The sequence below is a fragment of the Hyperoodon ampullatus genome, assembly GCF_949752795.1.
Source record: "Hyperoodon ampullatus genome assembly, chromosome: 8".
NCBI lineage: Eukaryota > Metazoa > Chordata > Mammalia > Artiodactyla > Ziphiidae > Hyperoodon > Hyperoodon ampullatus.
Window position 1 is genome coordinate 95,807,791 of NC_136921.1, and position 22,450 is coordinate 95,830,240.

Consider the following 22,450-nt stretch of genomic DNA (forward strand, 5'->3'; position numbering starts at 1 on the left):
GGGAAGATCCCACATGCCGCGGAGCAGCTGGGCCCGTGAGCCATGGCTGCTGAGCCTGTGCGTCCGGAGCCTGTGCTCCACAACGGGAGAGTCCACAACAGTGAGAGGCCCGCATACCGAAAAAAAAGAAAAAAGATCAAAATGGCCAGTAGTAATTAAAAAGCCATTTCAGAGACTCCCTTTTTAAGGATATAGTCTCTGAAACTTCAGTTAACTTAATATTTTACGTATGTAACTATTATCAATATATAATTCTTAGGTTGGAACTCCTGGCTTAGCTTCCTCTTTTACAGTAAATCACTTGTAAGCTTATATCTTTATGCAGTCAACTTGTTATTATAAAGATAGCATCTATTGAGTGCCTGTCATTTCCTAGGAACTTTTGTAAGCACTCTACATGAATTAACTCATTTAATCATGAATGGATGAGTAAGTTTAGTTTCTTCAAGGACCAACTGAAAGTCAGTGGGACTACGGACAGCATTCTAGACAATGGGTAACATTATGAAGAATATGGGTCTAAAAATGGCCCATTGACCTTTGCCTCATAAGTTCTTAGAATATTTCCCAGAGCATAACTATTTTTATCATTCTTATTATAATTATTTCTGAGTATAGGCTGTTCACATTTGAAGTGAATCCCCCCCCATTCATACAGAAGGAATTTATTTTAAAATGGAGGGAGTTCATTTACAGTTCACCATTTGCTTGTTTATGGTCGAAGGATATCTTGAAACATTATTTTTAAAATGTAACAGTATTATGCCTTTTATCACATAATAAAATAAGAATATTTTACCTTTTGTGTAATCATACAATTTTATCACAATAGGAAGGTTTCAGGGCAAGAAAAGTTGAAGTTTAAGAAGACTTTTTTTTTTTTTACTTAAAGTTCAAAATGTTATATTTTATATACGCTAAAATATTTCTGTTGTAATCGCAGAAACTACCATGTCCCAATATACAGAGACTAACAAACCACATGTAAATGTGCTATCTTTAGTTTCTAAGACTTAAATATATAAGCCATATTAACACACAGATTAATAATTGCTTAAAGCATATAAAAACCAATTTTGAGTATTGCTATTCTTAAAACTCTATTTACTGTAGTCATTTTGAATTCAGTCTCATTTAATTATGAATGGATTTATGATCCATTCTATAAGTGGATTTATGATAATGAATTTTACCCATTGCGAATGATGATTCTCATACTTGTCTCCATTTTCTTGAAGGATACTCTGTTGGAGCCGGTCATTTTCGGAGTCGGCACACTACCGAAGTAGTTGGAGGAGCCCCTCAACATGAACAGATTGGTAAAGTAAGAGTTACATTTTTATATTTATTTCTTCAAAAAGGTTCATATAGATTGCATGAGAGAATAAGATATTACAGGAGGAACTGCAGAAATTCTAGGCAATGAAGCTGGAAATGATGAGCAGTGTGCTGCGTTTAGTGGTAAAACGGGTGAAAGTTGTATGGCTTTTAGATAAAATTGAGCAGGAAAGCTTTCAGGAAGACTACATAAATCAAATGAGGCTCTTCTTTCCTATGAGTAATTGTTTCTGAGATAGAATTGTCTCAAGATGTCCAAGGAATACATTTATTGGTTAATAAGTTTATAGCTGAAGGCAAATCAAGGCAGCTACATTCCTGGTACAATTGTGGTAAGACTAGAAAGAACAAAACGTTATTTCTCGTTCTAGTTTTTGTTACATTGCTGCATGAACATTACTTTGAAGATTGAGACAAACAACATTTTCTTTTTTTTCTTTTAATTGGAGTATAATTGCTTTACAATGTTTGTTAGTTTCTGCTGTACAAGGAAGTGAAGCAGCTGTATGTATTTTCTGTGCTCTCTAAGGAAACAGTAAGATTGTTCCTGAGAAGGTATTTTTTCAAGGAAGGCATCTTAATGTGAACTTGGTTCCCTAAGCCTTTTGTATCACTCTGAAAAGGATTTTTCAAAAATATATTTGGGCAATTACAAGTTATGAAAATTAGTGTTTTGATTGACTGCAACATTTTTAATGTGATAGCAGTCTGACCTTTCCGAATTCTTTTCTCCATTGCAGGCATACATATTCAGCATTGATGCAAAAGAACTAAATATCTTACATGAAATGAAAGGTAAAAAGGTAATATGTCTCTACCTTTGGTATCACTGAGGGCTTTGGTGAGTAATTCTGCTTTTTTCTCAATGACTGGATCTGGTTTGCCTTGGAGCAGCTTGGGTCTTATTTCGGAGCTTCTATCTGTGCGGTGGACCTCAACGCAGATGGCTTCTCAGACCTACTTGTGGGCGCTCCCGTGCAGAGCACCGTCAGGGAGGAAGGAAGAGTGTTTGTGTACATCAACTCTGGCTCTGTAAGTCTGATTGGCTGCAAGTTGGAAGCCATGTATGGGATTTTGATTGAAACTGATGCTTTTCTTATTCCAAAGTTCTGAGACTATAGATTTTTAGGCTTATTTAACTGATGAAAGTAAAAATTGTGGTATTGTACTTTAGATGCTTTAGAAATGAAATGGAATATGATGATGAATGGGCCACTGTCCCATTTTGATACCTCGAAAGTATGAGATCAATTGTCTGGAGTTTCTCTATGCACAGCTTGTATGTGTTCACTCAAGTAGTTGAAGTTTCTTCCAGTTTTATTATGATGCAACTCTAATTTGAAAGAATGATTTTTATATAGCCCTAAAAATGTGAATGTCCTATTGGTTTGATGGTGAATGTCCCTATGTAATTTGGTAACTATAAAACACTACTAGAGGGCTTCCCTGGTGGCGCAGTGGTTGGGAGTCCGCCTGCCGATGCAGGGGACACGGGTTCGTGCCCCGGTCCGGGAGGATCCCACATGCCGCAGAGCGGCTAGCCCCGTGAGCCATGCCCCTGAGCCTGCACGTCCGGAGCCTGTGCTCAGCAACGGGAGAGGCCACAACGGTGAGAGGCACGCGTGCTGCAAAAAAACAAAAAACAAAAAACATTACTAGAAGTAGAAGATAAATTATGAAATGTTTTTAATTTCTTGATTTGAAAACAATTGGAAACAAGATATGTTTTGATAAGATGTTAATTTGCACAATTTATATAGATTATATTCCTGATAAGAACGTAAAATTGCCATTGTTTATTCCAAAGTAGATACAGTAGTTGTAGAAATAGGTGTTTACTTGCTTATGGTTGAGTTTTCAGTTCTGGGGGGTGTTTTGGATTAGAAACTGACCACTTGACAGTTCAATTTAAAGAGTTCTGCTGGCCTTATCTTGACAGTCTATCTTCCTGGCATCAAATCAAAAGAAATAATTGATAGGGCCTTAATGGGGTCTTCTTGGCCTGTTTCTTTGATTTAAGAGCAAGAACAGGTTTGTGAGAAAATTGGTTCATTTCTTAAGTCACAGCATTTTCATTTGGGATTTAACAAAGTAAAATCTGTTTCCAGAAGGTATTTTTTTAAATCAGTTGTTTCAGAGCATTTAGTAAGTAGTTACATTAAGCACCAGGCTAAACTCTTTACAATTTAAGAGAGAAAATACTCAGCCTTACAAAGCTGGGAGATTCTTAATGTTCCAAATATAGAGCAGGGAAGTTATTTTCGTGCTGGGATTTCCTAGACTGTTTAAACCTTAATTTTAATAGTAAAAGCATATCATCTATGAAGTGATCATTCATATCTCATTAGTAGTGAAATCAGGCATTACTCTGTCTTATATAGATATTTCACATTTTCCTATCCATAAATGGTCTTCCTTATGCTAGCTGCATACTTTTCTTTCTCTTTAAACTAAAGTTTTTGAGAACAGTTTAAACAGTAGCATATATACCTAAAGTAAGGCAATAATAGAAACGTTTTTCCCACTGAAATCTTAAGCAATCCCAATATGAAAAACAGATAAAAGTGAATTGCCTTTGCTCAAAGGGCAAGGGAGGAGATCTACCCATTTGACTATACTCTTGTTCGCCCCTCACTTCTATGTCACTCAAGAGAGGGCATCCCTGTTGAATACTGGGGTTAATTTTATAATTGATTTCAGCTTTTAAAACCTCTTGCATAAGTTATTCTTCTTTTGTTGCCTTCCAACTTCCTGTTTCTTAACTTTAAAAAGATACTAACCACTACCTGACATTATATTATATATTTATTGGTTTGGTTTGCTGTTGTTTGTCGGTTCTTCCATTGGAGTGTAGACACCGTGTGGAGAGGAATCATCTGTTTTATTTACTACTGTTTCCTCAGGGCTTGAAAGAGTCCTGGACAAGTTGGTGCTCAGTAATTGTTTTTGAATGAACTCAAGAAAGAATGATACTTGAATGAATCTGGCTTCCACCTACTTCTGCTAAAAGAGCTCTCAGGGGTCCCCAGTGAACTCTTGGTCACCATTCTGTGCCTGGAGAATACTTGAAGAATAGTGATCACCACTTCTTGAAACTCTCCCCTTGGAACTCCAGTGCCTTTGTGTTGTTCTAGGTCTGCACCTTCTCGTCCTCGCCTCTTCTGCTTTCTGCTCTTTAAATTAGGCATTTCTCTAGGAGCAAAACAAGTCTAGGAATTTTTTAGTTGGAAAATAAAAGGTGAAGGGCACTTCACAAGGAGAAGAACGTGTGTACTATGGGAATGAACAGACTTGTTTGAGAAGAGGGAAGGATCTATGATGAGTAGTGCATGGGGTTTGTTTTTGGTTTTGTTTTTAATACAAGGGAGTGACATGATCAGAGTTTGGAAAGAGGTCTGGCAGCTGTTACTGCAACAGCTCCTGTTGAAACATTATTGAGTGTCTAATTGTAATAACTCATCTTCCAACTTCAGAGACAACAGTTGACCAATCCATGCTTCAGTGGCTGGAAAAAGATCACCAAGGCCAGCTTCAGTCGTGTCACTCCTCAACTCAGAAACCTTCAGTGGCTCTGTCTTGTTTTCCAAGTTGAGAGTAAATTTCTCCCAGCCTTCAAAGTCCCACCCCATAAGACTGCAGTCTGACTTTTTTCGGTCTCATTCATTGCACATACTGTTGATATAGCCAAAGTCTTTGCAATTTGTTTCGCTGATTATTTTCTCTGTGTATCAAAACTTTGCCCATCCTTCAGTAGCCACCTTGACCACTACCTCCTTTTTTGAAATCTCTGCTGGCTCTCACAATTAGATATGCTCTCCTTGCTTGTCGATATTGCAAAGCAGTCTGTACTTCTAAGTCATTTACATGCTTGGACTATGCCTTTTCTGTAACTGGGGGCTTCTTCAGGAAAGGGAGTGTCTTAGACACGCACTGCCTTGTCCCCTTTCACCCATTCAGTCTTTACACAGTGCGTTGCCTTTACTAGGAACTCACTAAATATTTGCTAAATTGAATTATCAAAATGATTTATTGGATTTTCAAAGCTAGGGATCATGAGTTTGACATTTTTTTTTGTCCTCTGAGCTCTAATCATACTATTATATGTGTTGACACACTTGACAAATATTTATTGAATTGAACTGAGATGTGTGTACTAAAGCTCAGGCTATAGTTTGTCCAAACTGTTTGAAGCATTAAGAAAAAATCCATACCCAATTACAACAGTAAATCATGTGTGAAGTTGTGTTATAATGACACCTTTCTCCCCCTTTCTATCTAGGGAGCAGTAATGAACGAATTGGAAATAGAGCTCATTGGAAGTGACAAATATGCTGCAAGATTTGGGGAATCTATAGTCAATCTTGGCGACATTGATAATGATGGCTTTGAAGGTAATTAAAAGTATCCAATTCGGTACATGATTTCCACTTTTAAAGTGGCACATGGAAAAGAATATAATTGGAGTTTTATGTTGTTTGCCTTTCTATAGAAAATGGAGGCAGACTGGTATGCTAACACTATTTCTTTAGTGTTATCCCTGATTTCTTCTCAGTTGCCAGCTATTGATTCTTAACTACTGTTAATAAAGAATGATATTCAACATACCTTATTTCATTGCTTCTAAGGCACCATTGATTATGGTGTTTTATTACAAGTCATTATTTTATGTGCCCCTGAAAAAATGGTGCCTCTTAAACTGCGACTCACTTTTTTTCTATTTTAAGAAGGACCCTGATTTCAGGAATGTGGAAAAAAATGTGCATCATAGACTCACTGGATAACAGTAGTTAACTATCAGTGTAGTAAAGACACTGACAAAACCCAACAGAGGCTGGCCACAGAGCTGGAGCCGGGCTCTGAAAGCCCCCTTGCTGTGCCAGGCTTTCCTTGTTCACCTGCCCTGTGGATCTCCTGGGGACCCCAGGAGAGAGTCCTGAGCGGTGGTAAGGGGGCAACTGGAAGACTCAAGGACAGTGGATACTTACCACTCGATAGGGGTGCGTTTCAATAATGGAATAGATGGTCTCATCAGAACTGTTACTGTTGCCTAGATATCAGTCCTGCTGTTGAACTATCTGTCTCTACCAGCCTTCCCTCTTAAAATGTGCTTTTTGTTCAGTCTAGTTCTAAGTGGTAACTAAATCTATTAAAACTGTGCCTAAAATGATGAATGGATTTGAAGGGAGAGTGTATAATTCCTCGAGTTCAGCAAATAAGTATTCGATATTTTCAGGGCTCAGAACTGTCTTCTAGATATGGTCATTGGCAATTGGTATATGGTAGAAGTAGGTCAAAACTTACTTGGATACTGGACGTAAGTGAGGGAGTACTGTAAATTCTCACTTTCTTAATATCTTCTTGTGCCTAAATGCTTCATTCTACTTTAAATGTATAAAATGTTATTCTACAAGGAGAAAGCTAGTTGGTTATTGAATATATGCTTCCAGTGAGCCCTCTTGAATGTAAGATAGTGTAATTTGGTATACAAATATTACCATTTCTGGATTTATTTTACTATTTTTAAAACAAAAGGAGATAAAAAGTATACATATATATTTCTATGGTTATGATTACACATAAAATTTTACATTAAAATACCTGAAAAATGTTATTATGATGTTACATTTCACAAGTACTCAGCAATTCTGTGATATTTATTGAGGACTTATTTTTTGTCAGTTGTACCATGCCAGGTATAGAGTATGTGCCATAATGAATGTAAATGAAGGAAATAGTGGCACTCCTTTTTATAGTTTTACAATCAAATGGAATATAAGATTAAGACATGAAAAAATAAACATTATATAAGTGGGAAATTTAGACCCAACCTAATAAATATCTGTGAAAAAAACCATGTTTTTGCACCTTGATATTTCATATATATTATATAAAGTAGTAAAATTCTTTCTTTTAAAAACAAAATCATCATTTAGTAAAATACTTATTTTGTTTACTTATAATTCCTTCCACATCCTCTTTTAATTGACACATCTGGGGAAGAGTATTCACTATTTTGAATGTATTAAAATATTTGAGAATGATTTTTCATTTCTCATATGCACATACACAGATGGTTGTTACATATGACAGGATTTCCTTCTTTTTTATGGCTGAATAGCATTTCTGCTTTGCCCATGGCTATGTGTTTTCTACGTTTTAGATATTAGCCAAGACCATGCTGATTTGGAAGTAGGCTCAGTGTGTCCTAGCTCTGCACTGAGGTCTTTAATTCCACCGTCTCACTCTATCTGCCTGGGTGAGCCAGCAGGGCATCTATGTTTAATTTTTCATTATGTGATTCCCTATTCTTTTTCCCCATCTTCTAACTTAGTTTGTTTTGCTGGCATATGAGTGAAGTTACTTCACGTTCATGGCAGAGTGTGTGGGATTGTGTAGAAAAGAGATGAAAAACCCACCTGTTCTTTTTCCTTCCTTCTCCAGTCTTAGATGCAAATCAGACTTAATGTCCTTTTACTATGCACAGCTTTGTGGTGTTTTGCATAGTAGACCTCAGTAATTTTGGCATTCATGACATCATGTTTTTATTGTTCTTCAAAAGAAAAAAATTAGAATATATTTCCTGTGTCCTTAGAAAAGCAAAACAAGCCATTTTCTAAGAAGATAACCAATTTGGCAAGAGTCCAGCATAAAAATTTCATCAAAAGTATGAGAAAGTTAAATAGGTAATAGACAAACCTATTCAACCAATGTAACCAGACAGACAGATGATAGCATTTTAGCCATAAAATGCTTTTGGCAAGACCACTTATTTTTGTTTTTTTATCTTAACCCCTGTCATCTGACTTTTAGACTATATGTTTGAATATTTTTTTGAGCAGAACCATAATAAAGTTCTGCAACTGTAAACTATATGCTGTATTATTTTATGTGCTCCTGAAATGCTTACATATTATCAAATCATATATTGAGCACTTCTTTCACACAGAAGAGGAACAGGTGCTAAGAGGGGAGAATGTTGGTCATAACTTTATTGTTGATGATTTTATAGAACATGGTGATGGAGAGCAAAGGTTGTGGAGCCAGACTGCGGGGTTTAAATCCCAACTCTACCACATCCTGGCTCGGTGACCTTGAGTGAGTTACATTCTGTGCCTCAGTTTCCTCATCTATAAAAAGTGAGGATCAAAAAGAATTTGATAGAGCTGTTGTGAGAGTTACACGGGTTACAGTGGGTTATGTGAGAATAACATGAATAACGTATGTAAAGCCTCAAGCACAATGCCTGCATTGTAAACAGTATATAAATACTAGCTGATAAGATTATTATGATCATACTAATGATAATTGTTATGGTTTATACTAACAGTGAAATAAATGTTCAAATGGAAAGTAAAAACAGTTGTCAGATATCTCTGTTTATTCTCTATGTTTTGTCCCAATGGTGTTGCATAGGCATGGAAAAACATTATTATTAATAACATGTATTCTCCTTATTTCTATAATGATAGAACTTTAGGATATTATATAATACATCCAAGTGTCATCTTAGGAAGTAAGAGTTTGGATCTATACATAAGATAGCCAAAGACCGAATATACTTCAGTATCTTCTGCTTGGAATTAAATTGATCTGGGCCTTCTTACTAGTTTAGTACTATATGTACTTTGTATTTTTTTTTTTACAACTTTATTGGAGTATAATTGCTTCACAATGGTGTATTAGTTTCTGCTTTATAACAAAGTGAATCAGTTATACATACACCTCTGTTCCCATATTCCTTCCCTCTTGCGTCTCCCTCCCTCCCACACTCCCTATCCCACCCCTCCAGGCAGTCACAATGTACTTTGTATTTATAGCACTTAAGCAACCATGTTATTCATAGTTTCTATTTTCTCTTGGTTTTCTTATGTGAAAACATACCCTTAACAGATACTTTAATTACTTTCATTGGAACAGGAATTAATTCAGAAGTCATTTTGCAAATAAAGTAAAACCTAGAGCTCAAAATAAGAGTTCTTGTGGTTATAGTATTTATAGATGATAATAACTTATTATGTGCTACACACTGCTCTAAGCACTCCACATGAGTTACATCTTTCTATGCTGAGGATGAGTTCTCTTACAAACCTGTGCTGAGGTGAGGGAACTGAGATACAGAGAGGTTAAGAAATGGGCCCAGCATAGCACAGCTGGGCACGAGGGCAGTGCTGGGGTCAGGCCTGGCCATCTGGCCGTAGGACCTGTGTCCTTAACCATTCTGTTAGCCTGCCTCTAAGACCCTAAGACTCTAAGCTTCTTCCACACACAGACTTATCTGTACAATCCACTACATTGTTATGACAGTAACAGTATTTTATAATTTTTTTCTGTCCAGTGAGAAAAGTGTTTTTTGATAAGGAGTTTTTTATGTGATATTAATTATAAAGAGCATGAAGGTTAGTTTTCAGAGTTGCATTCTTTGCATTAAGAATTTATTTTCTGTCATTTAAATTCTTGAATAGATGTTGCTATTGGAGCTCCACAGGAAGATGACTTGCGAGGTGCTATTTATATTTACAACGGCCGAGCAGATGGGATCTCGTCAGCCTTCTCACAGGTAGGATAATACTATTCTATTAATACTTACAAAAGAAGCATTGGTAATAAAATCCTTCTTAAAACTTCCAGAGTTAATGTGGACTTATTTTTTTTTTATTTGGTCTTTCAAATACTTAATACTGTTTCACCATTTTCTTATAATAACAGTAGATGGCCTCATTTTTAAGGTCATTAATAACTCTTTGAAACCATTTTTTTTCATAAATAAGAGTTCTGGTTCATTTCCATTCTAGCTTGTATTTAACCTATTAAAGACATTCTCTCTGCATTTCATCAAATTTATGTTCTGAGGTAATACCCATACTATTCCAGATAAGCCCATTTGGATTTGATTAACTGTGTCTTGCCCTGTGGCTAAAGCCCCATGTTCCATGGAGATTGCACAGGGAGAGCAAAGACTCAGGTGATACTCTGTGTTCCTTTTAGTGCAGAGAGTAAGATGAGAGCACTTTAATAAAGTTCCCTGATCTAACTCTGACTTTACTTTCACATTTTGAAAAATCAGGGCATTTCATTGCATGGAAAAGAGAAGAGAAGTTTTTCCAAAGGGACTCTTACGGAAACATTAGCTAATACTGTTATTTTTGATTAGGCAAAAGCAGGTAAATTGTTCTCTATATAACATGAAAGATATATACTTGTCTAGTAAAGAATACTGATTCTCTTAGAATGGACAACCCTGATACTTATAAATCAGTATCTGGACATGAGATTAAACACATGGGGTAGGAAACACATATCAGACTTGAGCTGTCCTTGTCAAATACTAGGAAGCAATCTGGCTAAATGAGGTGGTTATTATAAACCTAAGTAGTAGGCTCCACTAAGTGATCATAGCTGTCTTATTTTCTTATTATTTGTTTGGTTACTCATGTTGCTCAGGGAAATAAACACAGAGCCTGAAAAAAGACTGGGGAGAGACTGTCAGGACTGTTTTAGGAGATCTTTACTACATAATTTTCCCTTTGCTCACAAAGTAAAGAAAGTGATTTTTTTCTTGTCACAAAATAGATGTCAACTTCCCACTTCAAGCTGGAAACTACTCTTTCTCTTAGACACATGTATTTGACTTAACTACAATGCATTTGTTAATAATGTGCCAGGGCATGTACCAGGATTCATTATTTAACTAAATCATTGTTTCTCTGGGATATTAGGTGTTCATATCCTGTTTCCCACTCAACTTTGCTATTTTTCAGAGAATTGAAGGGCTTCAAATCAGCAAATCATTAAGTATGTTTGGACAGTCTATATCTGGACAAATTGATGCAGATAATAATGGATATGTAGGTGAGTATAAAATTTACCATATTTTATAAATTGAAATAAACTCTGTTGTGGATGCTGCTTTATTGTGAAGTACATAAAACTGGTAGAGAAAAGTTCTAATTTACTAATGAGATTTTCCTTCATTTTAAAAGCTCTTTTGAATTCAAGGATGGGTCAGAAATAATCAAGTAATTCCTGAGCTTTAAACTGTTAGTTACTTAACACTTTATTCCTTGTTCTGGAAAAAATTAAAAGCATTCATGAAAATAAATCAAACACACAATGATGAAAAGAAAGAGGTTTTTTTTTGGTAATTTAAAAAGAGATTTCTGGGTGAATATTTATAGTCCAAAAATTGAATCTTGTTTCAGTAAGGCTGTCTTTATGTCATATGTTTATATCCTAATGTTTATATTTATACTGTAAATGGATGAATGTCATTGTAAATGAGCAGATTCAGACATATGTGAAATGAATGTTAAGATGTAAGCATACCTCTTCTAATTAATTTTCTGTAAATAGTGTTTTGATATAGTCGAAAGGTGATATGTAGTTAAGTATTTATGGCTGAAAGTAATTCTCTTTGACTAATGATGATCATTAATCTGTGTTGTTTTTTATCCTCCAGATGTAGCAGTTGGTGCTTTTCGGTCTGATTCTGCTGTGCTGCTAAGGTAAGGTTGATACATTTCACTGCTTAATGACAGTTGGGCTTAATTTAAATGATGGGAGGCAGTTTTTAAAATCAGCAGGGTGGCAACCTCATAACACTCCTTTTGATACTTTGAAATTTAATTATTGAACTTTAGGATATTTTTCCCACCTTACCTAGATATATACATAACTCATCAAAGTCAATATTTTTAGAAGTTTAAATGAAAATTTCTTTTGATTCATACATGGAAATGTAATTGGGTATATATACACATATTATTAAATGGTTTCATGAAATTACTTGATCAATGGAAACTGACCAAACAAATGTAACTGTCATCTTAAGGAAAAATAATTCTGCAATTAATATTGCTAATTTTATTTCCTTCTTAGGACGAGACCTGTAGTGATTGTCGAAGCTTCTTTAAACCATCCTGAGTCAGTAAATAGAACACATTTTAACTGTATTGAAAATGAATTGCCTTCTGTGTGCATGGATCTAACACTCTGTTTCTCATATAAGGGCAAAGAGGTTCCAGGTTATATCGGTAAGGGTGCCCTTACAAATTAATGCCTGATAGAATGTGCACTTCCCTCATAAATCTCTTGGTCATCTTTCGAGCTCTCTCTGTATTTCACCATGGAGGGGTTTTTAGGGCAGGAGAGGGCAGCCACCTGATAACCTTTACTCTTCATCTTCCGGATTCTCACTTTGTTCTAACCAATGAGTTGGACACATTAAGGCTTTAGTTGTTTAGAGATTATGGCAGGAAGTAGAGCAAGAGTATCACTTGCTCTCTTATTTAAGGTAAACTAATTGAGCTTAATCTGTAAGATCTCTTTAGAATAAAAAGAACATCGCCACAGCTCCTCCTGTTTTACTAGGCTCACTGAAGTCTTGAGCTGGCTCAATTTGGAGGCCTGAGAGGGGGAAGATTCTTTTTTTCTTATTCTATCCTCTTTGAGTAATTGAAGAAGCTTATCTGGAGTCTAGACCCTGGTTCTAATTTCCATAAATAACACACATCTCTTAAGGATTTACTATGACTATCGGCTCCTAAGAGCCATGCCTATTTGCCTGTACATAGGCAACTCCCAGTGATCTGCTCTGGAGAAAGTATCTTTGATATGGCTCATCCAACGTTGTGGTTAATCTCAAATCTCAAATATGTGACTTCATAATCATTACATTTTTTTCTAGCAGGTTAATGTTCCTAATTATGTTATATTTAAGCTAATATTAGAATAACTAATGAAACTAGCCCATGGTAGAAGAGAAGCATAACGGAGTTTACCATTTGGACATTAATAATTCATATATTTCCTGAACCCCGCAAGGCCTATCAAGAGTTGTTTGTTCCCATGACCCTGCAGGGTGTCATCTAAACATCATGAAGGGTAGCAGATACTTATTGAACCAAGCTATAAATATGTAGCAGAGGCCTCAGTCTGAATTAGCCTGTAATAAGAAGTAGAGAATGAGCCTGGTATTTCTATTTTAGATCAGATTCATTTTTTTTTAATTTTAATTTTATTGGAGTATAGTTGATTTACAATGTTGTATTAGTTTCAGGTGTACAGCAAAGTGATTCAGTTATACATATATGTATATTCATTCTTTTTTAGATTCTTTTCTTACAGATATAGATGATTCATTTTTAATGGTACTCTGCAGAAGTCCTCATTAAAGATGCAGTGATAGGCCAGTGGGCAAAACCTTCATCCGGTTATTGATTGAAGAAGTAGCAGTTGGAGAGCATGACCCTAGTAACACAGTGACACAGACAAGCTGATGATTATCTGAGAGACACATGTTAAATAGAGAGAACTATTTCTCTTTATGGAAAATCAGTATTTGTCGTACTACTGATTCCATTGTGACCAAATATTTCTTTAAATGATTGAAAACAAATATATGAAAATCATAAATAATCATAGCATTGTTACAAAACATGCTTTATAGTTGTCATAAAATGACTCCTTGGGAGAAATAATTCACATAGTAAGCATATTTAATAAAACCAGGACATTTTGCCACTTACTGTGAACGGATGTTTATTTCCCTTGTTTCATGTGCTCTTGTCTGAGCTCAGGGTGATGAATTTGTAGATGGCTATTTCAGTTGCAACTCTATCTCTGAGGCGTTGAACCTCAGTTATAGTAATTTTGAAGCCAATTGATTTGGACTTTATTTTCTAAATAAAAGGAAGGTTGAAAGATTTATTTGAAGTTTGTAGGAGTGATGTAGGTTTTATACTTATGTTTCCTTGAAGTAGATAAAATCCTTCCAGAAGAGTAAGATACTCCTAAAAGGTAAATGAACACTTGAGGAATAATATAAATTATTTTAAATATCACTTATGAATTATTTCTCCTATATAATGAATGACCTCTCAGTGGACTACTAGATGTAGCTTGTTTTGCAAAGAAGGCTTTTATTTTTCAATTTTTTAAGTTGAGGTATAATTGACAAACAACATTATATTAGTTTCAGGTATAAAACATGAGATGATTCAATATTTGTGTATATTGTGAAATAATCACCAAAATAAGTCTAGTTAACATCCATCGTCATACATAGTTGTAAATATTTTTTTCTTGTGATAAGAAATGTTAAGATCTACTCTCTTAGCACCTTTCAAGTGTGCAATACAGTATGATTAACTGTAGTCACCATGCTGTACATTACATCCCCATGACTTTTTTTGTAGCTAGAACTTTGTACCTTTTGATCCCGTCACCCATCCCCCACCCCTCACCTCTGACAACCACCAGTCTGACAAAGAACCCTTTTATATTCAAGAAATAGCTGTTTCTTTCTTGGTAAAATGGGTCTTGGAATTTTTTTTGGTTGTTGTAAATTTTCCTTAATTTTTTGGTTATTGAAGATCTTCTTTAGCACATCATTTACCATGTCAGATTTGAAATAAGTTCTTACCAAACTGCCAGAATATTTATTGAGAGAATGTCTGTATATATTTGTTTATTTTTGCATAAATCAACACTGGAAGATCCAACCAGAAACCAATAAAAACAAGGAAGAGAAATAATCAGGGTCTAGGGCTGGAAAGGAGATGTCTGTGAGTCAGCTGTTTATGTAGGTTTGACTTTTAAACCATGTGTTCGCTTCACGTTAAAAAAAAGAAAAAATCAAAAGAAAAATAGCAACCCCTCAAATTGGAAACAAATGGAAATAAATGAACCCAACCATGTATGAAATTAGTTCTGTAACCACACAAGATAAAATTATTACAAGTGACATTTGGGTGCCTGTACTTCCTCAGTCAGACGTTCTACGGACAAAAGGACTCGAAGAAATCTGAAACTTTACTCAAGACTTTTATTATTAGTAACAACTTTGGTAGTGTAGCTGTGAAATGTTTATATGTAGGAGGATTAAGCAAATAACTAAAGATGTTAATTTTAAAAGTAGGAACAGAGAAAAGTTTATAATTCTTTTTTTTTAATTTATAAAAATAATTCTTGAGGGCTTCCCTGGTGGCGCAGTGGTTGAGAGTCCGCCTGCCGATGCAGGGGACGCGGGTTCGTGCCCCAGTCCGGGAGAATCCCACATGCCGCGGAGCGGCTAGGCCTGTGGGCCATGGCTGCTGAGCCTGTGTGTCCGGAGCCTGTGCTCTGCAACAGGGGAGGCCACAACAGTGAGAGGCCTGCATACCGCAAAAAAAAAAAAAAAAAAAAAAAAAAAATCTTGAAATGTGTATTTTAAGTTGTTCCCGCTTTCATATTTCAGGTTAGTTTTTAGAAAGTTATTTAATGAAGAGAATTTAATATATTTCCAGTATTCTATATAACTTTGACTATTATCACTTTAAAAATAACAAAACAAATGCCTTTAGATAATTATACTAATTGCAATTCTCTCTACATTTTTGCAGTTTTGTTTTATAACATGAGCCTGGATGTGAACCGAAAGGCAGAGTCTCCATCGAGATTTTACTTTTCTTCCAATGGAACTTCTGATGTGATTACAGGAAACATAAAAGTATCAAGCAGAGTGACTAACTGTAAAACACATCAAGCATTTATGCGGGTAATGTAAACTTGTTTTTATTAACAGATATGTAAACTTCAATATTATCAATACATTTAAATCTTCTTGCATTGGTATCTTTTATAAAACACAGTGAAAAGCAAGTGTTACTTGAACTAGCTGATCTATTGTTCCAGCGTCAAAATGGTAGATGATCCTGTGACAGACCTAGATAATTCAAACTCTACTTTTTCCTTCTTCCTTATTTCACGTTTATCACATTTTACCGCATCACTGTTTTTAAAGATTTGCCTTTTCCTCTTCACAATTGCTATTGTCCCTCTCTGTTTATGCACTTGCCTAAAAATGTAAATGTCGAGTAGCTCTGCTGAGCCCCAGATCTATTCCTGGTAGATATTGGAGGGTGGGGGGAGGCAGGGAAGTTGGTTTATTTTTCATGTGACTTTAAGAAGCAGAATCCAACGTGACTGCTTTTGGATCGTGCCTTTGTCTCTGTGCCAGCATTGTCGGTGATGTCAGTGGGAACTTGCACAGTTGTAGCGTGATGGGGATCATCTGTGGGCCAGGATGATGCTTCTCATGATGGTTTGGGGTATATCCTGCCAAAGCACAGCCAATTTCATGTTTCTTTTATTAAAACACTCATTCCCAAACTGATCATCACGTTCCTTGCGTTGATCACATTTTATCGTATGAAGCAGTGCCAGGTCTTTTTCATTAGGGAATGGTGTACTTCATCAGAAAAACTACTGTCACAAAAAAGCCAAACTATTCCCAGGAGCCTTTTCTGGGATTTCAAATAGTAGCCTCAGTTTAGAACTTAATTTTTCCTTAGACACTTATTCCAAGCAAATGCAAACAAGCATCAGGACTATTAGATGCTAACAGCAATAATCCCTATGCTATTTCCTCATTTCCCTTAACAGTTTTTATTGTTGTACTAGAGTAAAGCTATTAGATGGTTAAGAGCCAAAAGTATAGAATGATATTAGTGCAACCATCATTGATGTGGTGGGGATTAAAGAGGGTTTTTTCTTTTTAATTCTGCATAGTTGATTTTACTCAGGTTAATCAATTTTAGAGACTAACACTGAGACCATTTTAAAGGGCAATAAAAGGACCAACATCAGGCATTGACAGACATATTGTGTTGAATCTGTATAAATGGCAGCAAATTGATCTGATTTATTTAGTCCCGTTTCTTGACATTGTTCCTATGACTAAGGGTTCATCAAAATTGTGCACTTTCTTCAGAATAGATTTGTACCAGAAATGACAGTTTAGCAGAGGTTTCTGTGTTAGTTGCATGTACACTTGTCATTACCATGGTAACACAACAACAGCAGGTTACAGCCATGACTTTGGGCCATACTGTCAATGTCAAAAAAAAGCACTTAGCTCTGGGATTGGTACATAGAGGGACTGTTTTTGAAAAAGTGATTGTTTCTTCCAATATTTTTTTTCCTTCCTAACTTACCTTGCTTTTGTTTGGGACGTTTTAAAACTCATACATAGAAAGGCAAAAGGCTACTCCAACACTCTCCCTTGCAACAAATCCAAAGGCAGGTGTAAGAACCACAGAAACAGCTGCCCTAACCTTGAGTTTTGTCAAGGACCCCTAGCTGTTATTTAGGAGGAGATGAAAATATAATGAGTGCATTTCCCACCCCCACCAGCGTGGTACCCGAGGCTTTCGGAAACATTAACCGGATTGTTCCTTTGTTCTGTAAAGCGAGTCCGGTGTCAGGAGTGTTAATATACATGTGCATTCTACCTCAGCGCCCCTTACAGTGAAATAAGGTGACACTTGTTAATTATGTGCTCAGGGCCACAGCCCCCACCTCTCAGAGGACTCTCTGCCTGCTAGTTGGGCATGCTTTCTTTGCATAGCTCCTGTTGGCTGTACCAATTAAGTTCCACTTCTTCCAGTTAATAGATATTGAGTACCTATGTAGTGTCAGGTTCTGTTTGAGACACTTATATAGGTCAGTGACTGAAACAAAAAAATTACCATCCTCATAGAGTTTATAGTCTAGTGTAGTGAGATAAACAACGGCACAAAATGTAACAATACACAATAGTAACAAATAGTAACACAATAACACAATAGTAACAAAATGTAAATTTTATAGTATTTTAGAGCAGCAGACCCCAAGCTTTTGGGCACCAGGGACCCGTTTCATGGAAGACAGTTTTTCCACTGTTGGGGGGATGGTTCAGGAGGTAGTGTGAGTGATGGGAAGTGATGGGGAGCGGCAGATGAAGCTTCTCTTGCTCGCCCCCCCACCCACCTCCTGCTGTGCAGCCCGGTTGCTAATAGGCCACAGACCGGTACCGGTCCATGGCCCAGGGATTGGGAACCCCTGTTTTAGAAGATTATATGGGTGATGGAAAAAGGAAAGGCGAGCAGAGCACAGGAAATTCTAGAGTTCTGGGGAAGGAGTGAAGAATGCAATTTTAAATAGGGTGGGCAGAGTGGGCCTCATTCAGAAGGTGACATCTGAGCAAAGACTTGAAGGAAGCTAAGAAGTTACCATGTAGATGTCTGGGAAAGTGGTCCGCAACTTTAGCATGCAGCAGCATTACCTGGGGGGCTTGTTGAAACACAGATTGCTGGGCCCCACCTAGAGTTCTTGATTCAGTACATCTTCAACAAGGCCTGAGAATTTGCTTTTCTACAAAGTCCCCAGGTGACGCTGATGCTGCCAGTTTGAGAGCTGTACTTTGAGAACCCCTGATCCAGGAGGAGAACATTACTGAAAGAAGAGCTAGGTAAAAAAGCATTAGGAAAAGAATGAGCCTGGTTGTTTTAGGAAACCATGAGGAGGCAAGGATGGCTGGAAGAGTGAGCCAGGGGGAGAGCAGTAGAAAAAGAGTCAAATCACATAAGACCCTGTGACTTTTTCTCCAAGTGGCATGGGGATCTATTGTAGAGTTTGGGGCAGATAATTGACATGATCTGACTGAGTAATAAAAAGGAATACTCTAACTGCTATGTTGAGACTACACAGTAGACAACCACAGGTTGACGCAGGAGGAAGAGGACACTGTAATAAGCCAGGTGAGAGATGATGGCTTCAACGAAGGTGGTAGCAGTGGATCTGCTGAGAAGTAGTAGAAGACAGATTCTACAAAATTTACTGACAGATTGGATGTCTAGCATTTGAGAAAGAAAGGCTCCAAGATGACTCCAAAGTCATTAGCCCAAGCAACTAGAAGAATACAGTTTTCATCAATAGGGCAAGGGAAACAACTTTTGGGTGTAAAATGTTGGAGTTCAGTTGTGGACCTGCTGAGCTGGAGAGACCTATTTTACTTTTAAGTGTAAACAGCAATTAGTCATTTGTATTGTATATACTCTTCTGGAATTGGAGAGGGGCATGGAACTGGAAATATAACAATGCATCTTTGGCATATGAATGGGTTTGGAAGTCATATGAGGTGGCTGAGATCATCACAGGAGGAGAAAAGAGCTAAGGTCTGCACTCTGGACCCTACAACATGAAGTGGTTAGAGAGAAGAGAAGGCTTACTAAGGAGATAAGGACTAATCAGTAAGGAAGAAAAACAGGAGCTTGTGGCATCCCGGAAGTGAAGTGAATAAAGCAGGGCAAGGAGAAAGGCATGACAGTGTTTTCAGTGCTTTCCTCTTAGTTGAAGAAGATGAGGGCTAAGAACTCACCATTGGGTTTAGCAATGTAGAAGCTATTGGTGATCATGACAACAGCAGTTCAGAGGAAAAGGAAGAGAGGAATTGGAGACAGAGTGTAGCTTATTCTTTCACAGATTTTTGCTCCAAGGGGAGCTAAAGAAAAGGGGTGGGGAGTCAGTAGCTGACAAGAGAAGTGGAGAGACTTTTTGTTTCTTTTAAGATGGGAGGAATAGCATGCTTTTATGCTGATGGGTGTGTTCCAATAGAGTAAATGAGATAGATAAGAGGAAAGAATCAGCGCAAAGAGGGCAAAAGGGGTGGGATTAATTGTACAAATGAAAGGATTGATTCTAGATAGGCACATGCATAGTTCATTTGTTTATGTGCTTGCAGATGCTGGGCAGATGTGGTTGAGAGGACTGGAAGTTCTCTTCTGATTGCTTTAATATTATCAGCGAAGTAAGAAGCAAAGGCATTAGCTTCCATCGGAATGGGAGAAGTGGTGTTTAGAGTTCGGGAAGAAGATGTGAAGTAGTCTTCTAGGAGAGTGGGAGAGTGAGAAAGTACAGTATGGTCCTGAGATGGAGTTAGGCTCTAAGTTGCATCAGAAAGTGAGACGAGTCAGTATGGTTGTGGTTTTTTCCAGTCATGTTCAACCTTACAGGTGGGAGTAGATGAAGAGTTACAATCAACCATGGTTGTGGTCTGCCAATAGAGTGAAGCAAAGAAGGAACGCACGAGAGAGCCGAGGAGTATGCAAGGGAGTGGTTATATTTTTGGCCATGAAGATTAAGCAGGGTAAGGAGAGGAGAGAGGACAGCAAGAAGGTGTGTGAGGGACAGGGGAACAAAGTTGAATTGGAGGTCCCAGTGGGAGCAGCACATTGTTGGACTTGAGTATTAAAGAGAATGAGCCAGAAAGATTTCATCAGTATGATAACATGTTAGAGCCATTGGGGACCTGAAGGTGAGAAAAAGAATTGAATTTTATTGTTATTTTTATTCTTGCTCACAATCCCTTGATGATCTCACATAAATGAAAGTCTTTAAACTACTTATATTTAAAAAACATCACAGTCTTTGTTAGTAGAGAATTTGGCTATTTTAGAAAATCCAAATCTTCTCATAAAACTTGGCTTTTATTAAGTCCTTCTCTTTTAATCACACATTCTCTAGTTTCATGTATTGGATCTTCTTGGAATATAGGAGACATTGTTAGCAATCTAATCAGTATCACATCACTAGCATATACATTTGCTGGTATGTTATTTTTCTGAGACTATATGGTCATTTATCTGGTTGGTAAGCACATCAGTTTTCTCAAGTCTACTTCATCTATTCATAATTAAAACAGGTATTACCTAAGATTGTTTTATATGAATGGTCAAAATGTATTCCTCAGAAAATATGGCAGAAATTATTTTTTTCCTTATAGAACTCCATTTTTTTTTTTTTTTTTTGAGGTATGCGGGCCTCTCACTGTTGTGGTCTCTCTCGTTGCGGAGCACAGGCTCCGGACGCGCAGGCTCAGCAGCCATGGCTCACGGGCCCAGCCACTCCACGGCATGTGGGATCTTTCCGGACCGGGGCACGAACCCGTGTCCCCTGCATCGGCAGGCAGACTCTCAACCACTGCACCACCAGGGAAGCCCTAGAACTCCATTTTTGGGTTGTTTATAATTATGCCAAGCTTTAATTTTTACTGTTAGAGCCTTAAAATTATTAAATGTTATGAAAGGAGAATCTAGAATTTACAGTTGGGAGTTAATAAAAGGTTTCTATGATAGAAGGCAAATGATTAATTTTTTATGCCTTATAGTGTTTTATCTATTGAAATTCTGTTCTCTTGGACCTCGCTTTTCCCTTTATGAAAATGTTTCCCCATCCATGTAAGCATATGAAAATGAATCTTTGTTATCTTCAAAGGTACAACTTGATTAGGTCTTAGAGATTTCTTAGGACAAGATTTTAGGACAAAGGATAATTTTGAGGCTGTTTTGATTTAGAGAAACCCATTCAACAATTGGCAACAATTTTTAGAAATGTTGGAGCAGCCATGGTAGTGAGACTTACCTTCAGGTTTTTAGAGATATTTCTTGATTGATCTCGATGGAATCTCTGCATCAAAATACTCTCTGATGTTTGAGAAGAAAACAAACATTCCCTTCCTGTCTACAGCATTCCATAAAATCTAGAAATATTTAGCTTAGTCATTGGAACAGGAATGCCTGTCTCTACTGGTATCTGAGATCCAGGCCTTAGTATGTTGTATAATAATCATGAAATCAACCTGCCTATGTATTTAGTAGATTAGTTTATTCTTTCTTTCCTTTGGTTTCTCTAAATTCTGGATTTTGGATTTCTGAAATAAAGGAATTTTATTTTGTTATCTAAGTCTTTAGATAACTTATAAAACCCATCATTTTCAGTAATAACTTCAAAAAATGAACACGTATTTGATTACTAAATATATGTATTTGTATTTTATTTACTTATATTTTTAAGCTATACAAACACATAGTTTAATGAAGTACCATTTGCTCCAAAGTAGTTATATTTTAACCACTGTGGACCGATCCATATATGCATGCATTTCTGCTGAAAATCTAAATGCAGACAAACTATATAACTATACTGATATTATGGTAACCTAGAAGATGATTGATTATTCCAACATATATTAATTATTTGTTAGATTACAAGGTCTTTGAAGACAGGATATTATCTTTTCCATGTTTGTATTCTTCTTAGAGCTAACACAACTCATTACATAAGGCCCCCAATCAATCAATATTTAATAAATTTATAGATTATGTGTCCTCAGAGCTTTTTAAAGAATTCTGTGAGGGAAAATCTGTAATGTTCTATTCGTGTAATGGTGAGGGCACCTGTCTTGGGAGTGTTGTCTTTTCTCAAGAAGTTGTCGTCCCAGATGTTTGACAGTTCACCCTCTGAAACACACTTACTA

The 22,450-nt window shown here is 36.7% G+C and overlaps 1 protein-coding gene across 2 annotated transcripts in view; it reads left to right on the forward strand.

The window, feature by feature from the left end:
• The window catches only part of ITGA4 (integrin subunit alpha 4), a gene marked incomplete at both ends in the record, with an annotated part of 76,341 nt that overhangs the window by 20,434 nt on the left and 33,457 nt on the right, over positions 1–22,450 (forward strand). For both annotated transcript variants that reach the window (XM_079709628.1, XM_079709629.1), the window contains 9 exons: positions 1,239–1,324; positions 2,079–2,141; positions 2,233–2,370; positions 5,618–5,729; positions 9,801–9,895; positions 11,097–11,187; positions 11,795–11,840; positions 12,214–12,368; positions 15,717–15,871. In XM_079709628.1, coding sequence (XP_079565754.1) covers positions 1,239–1,324; positions 2,079–2,141; positions 2,233–2,370; positions 5,618–5,729; positions 9,801–9,895; positions 11,097–11,187; positions 11,795–11,840; positions 12,214–12,368; positions 15,717–15,871 — 941 coding nt within the window. The remainder of the gene's footprint in view (positions 1–1,238; positions 1,325–2,078; positions 2,142–2,232; positions 2,371–5,617; positions 5,730–9,800; positions 9,896–11,096; positions 11,188–11,794; positions 11,841–12,213; positions 12,369–15,716; positions 15,872–22,450) is intronic.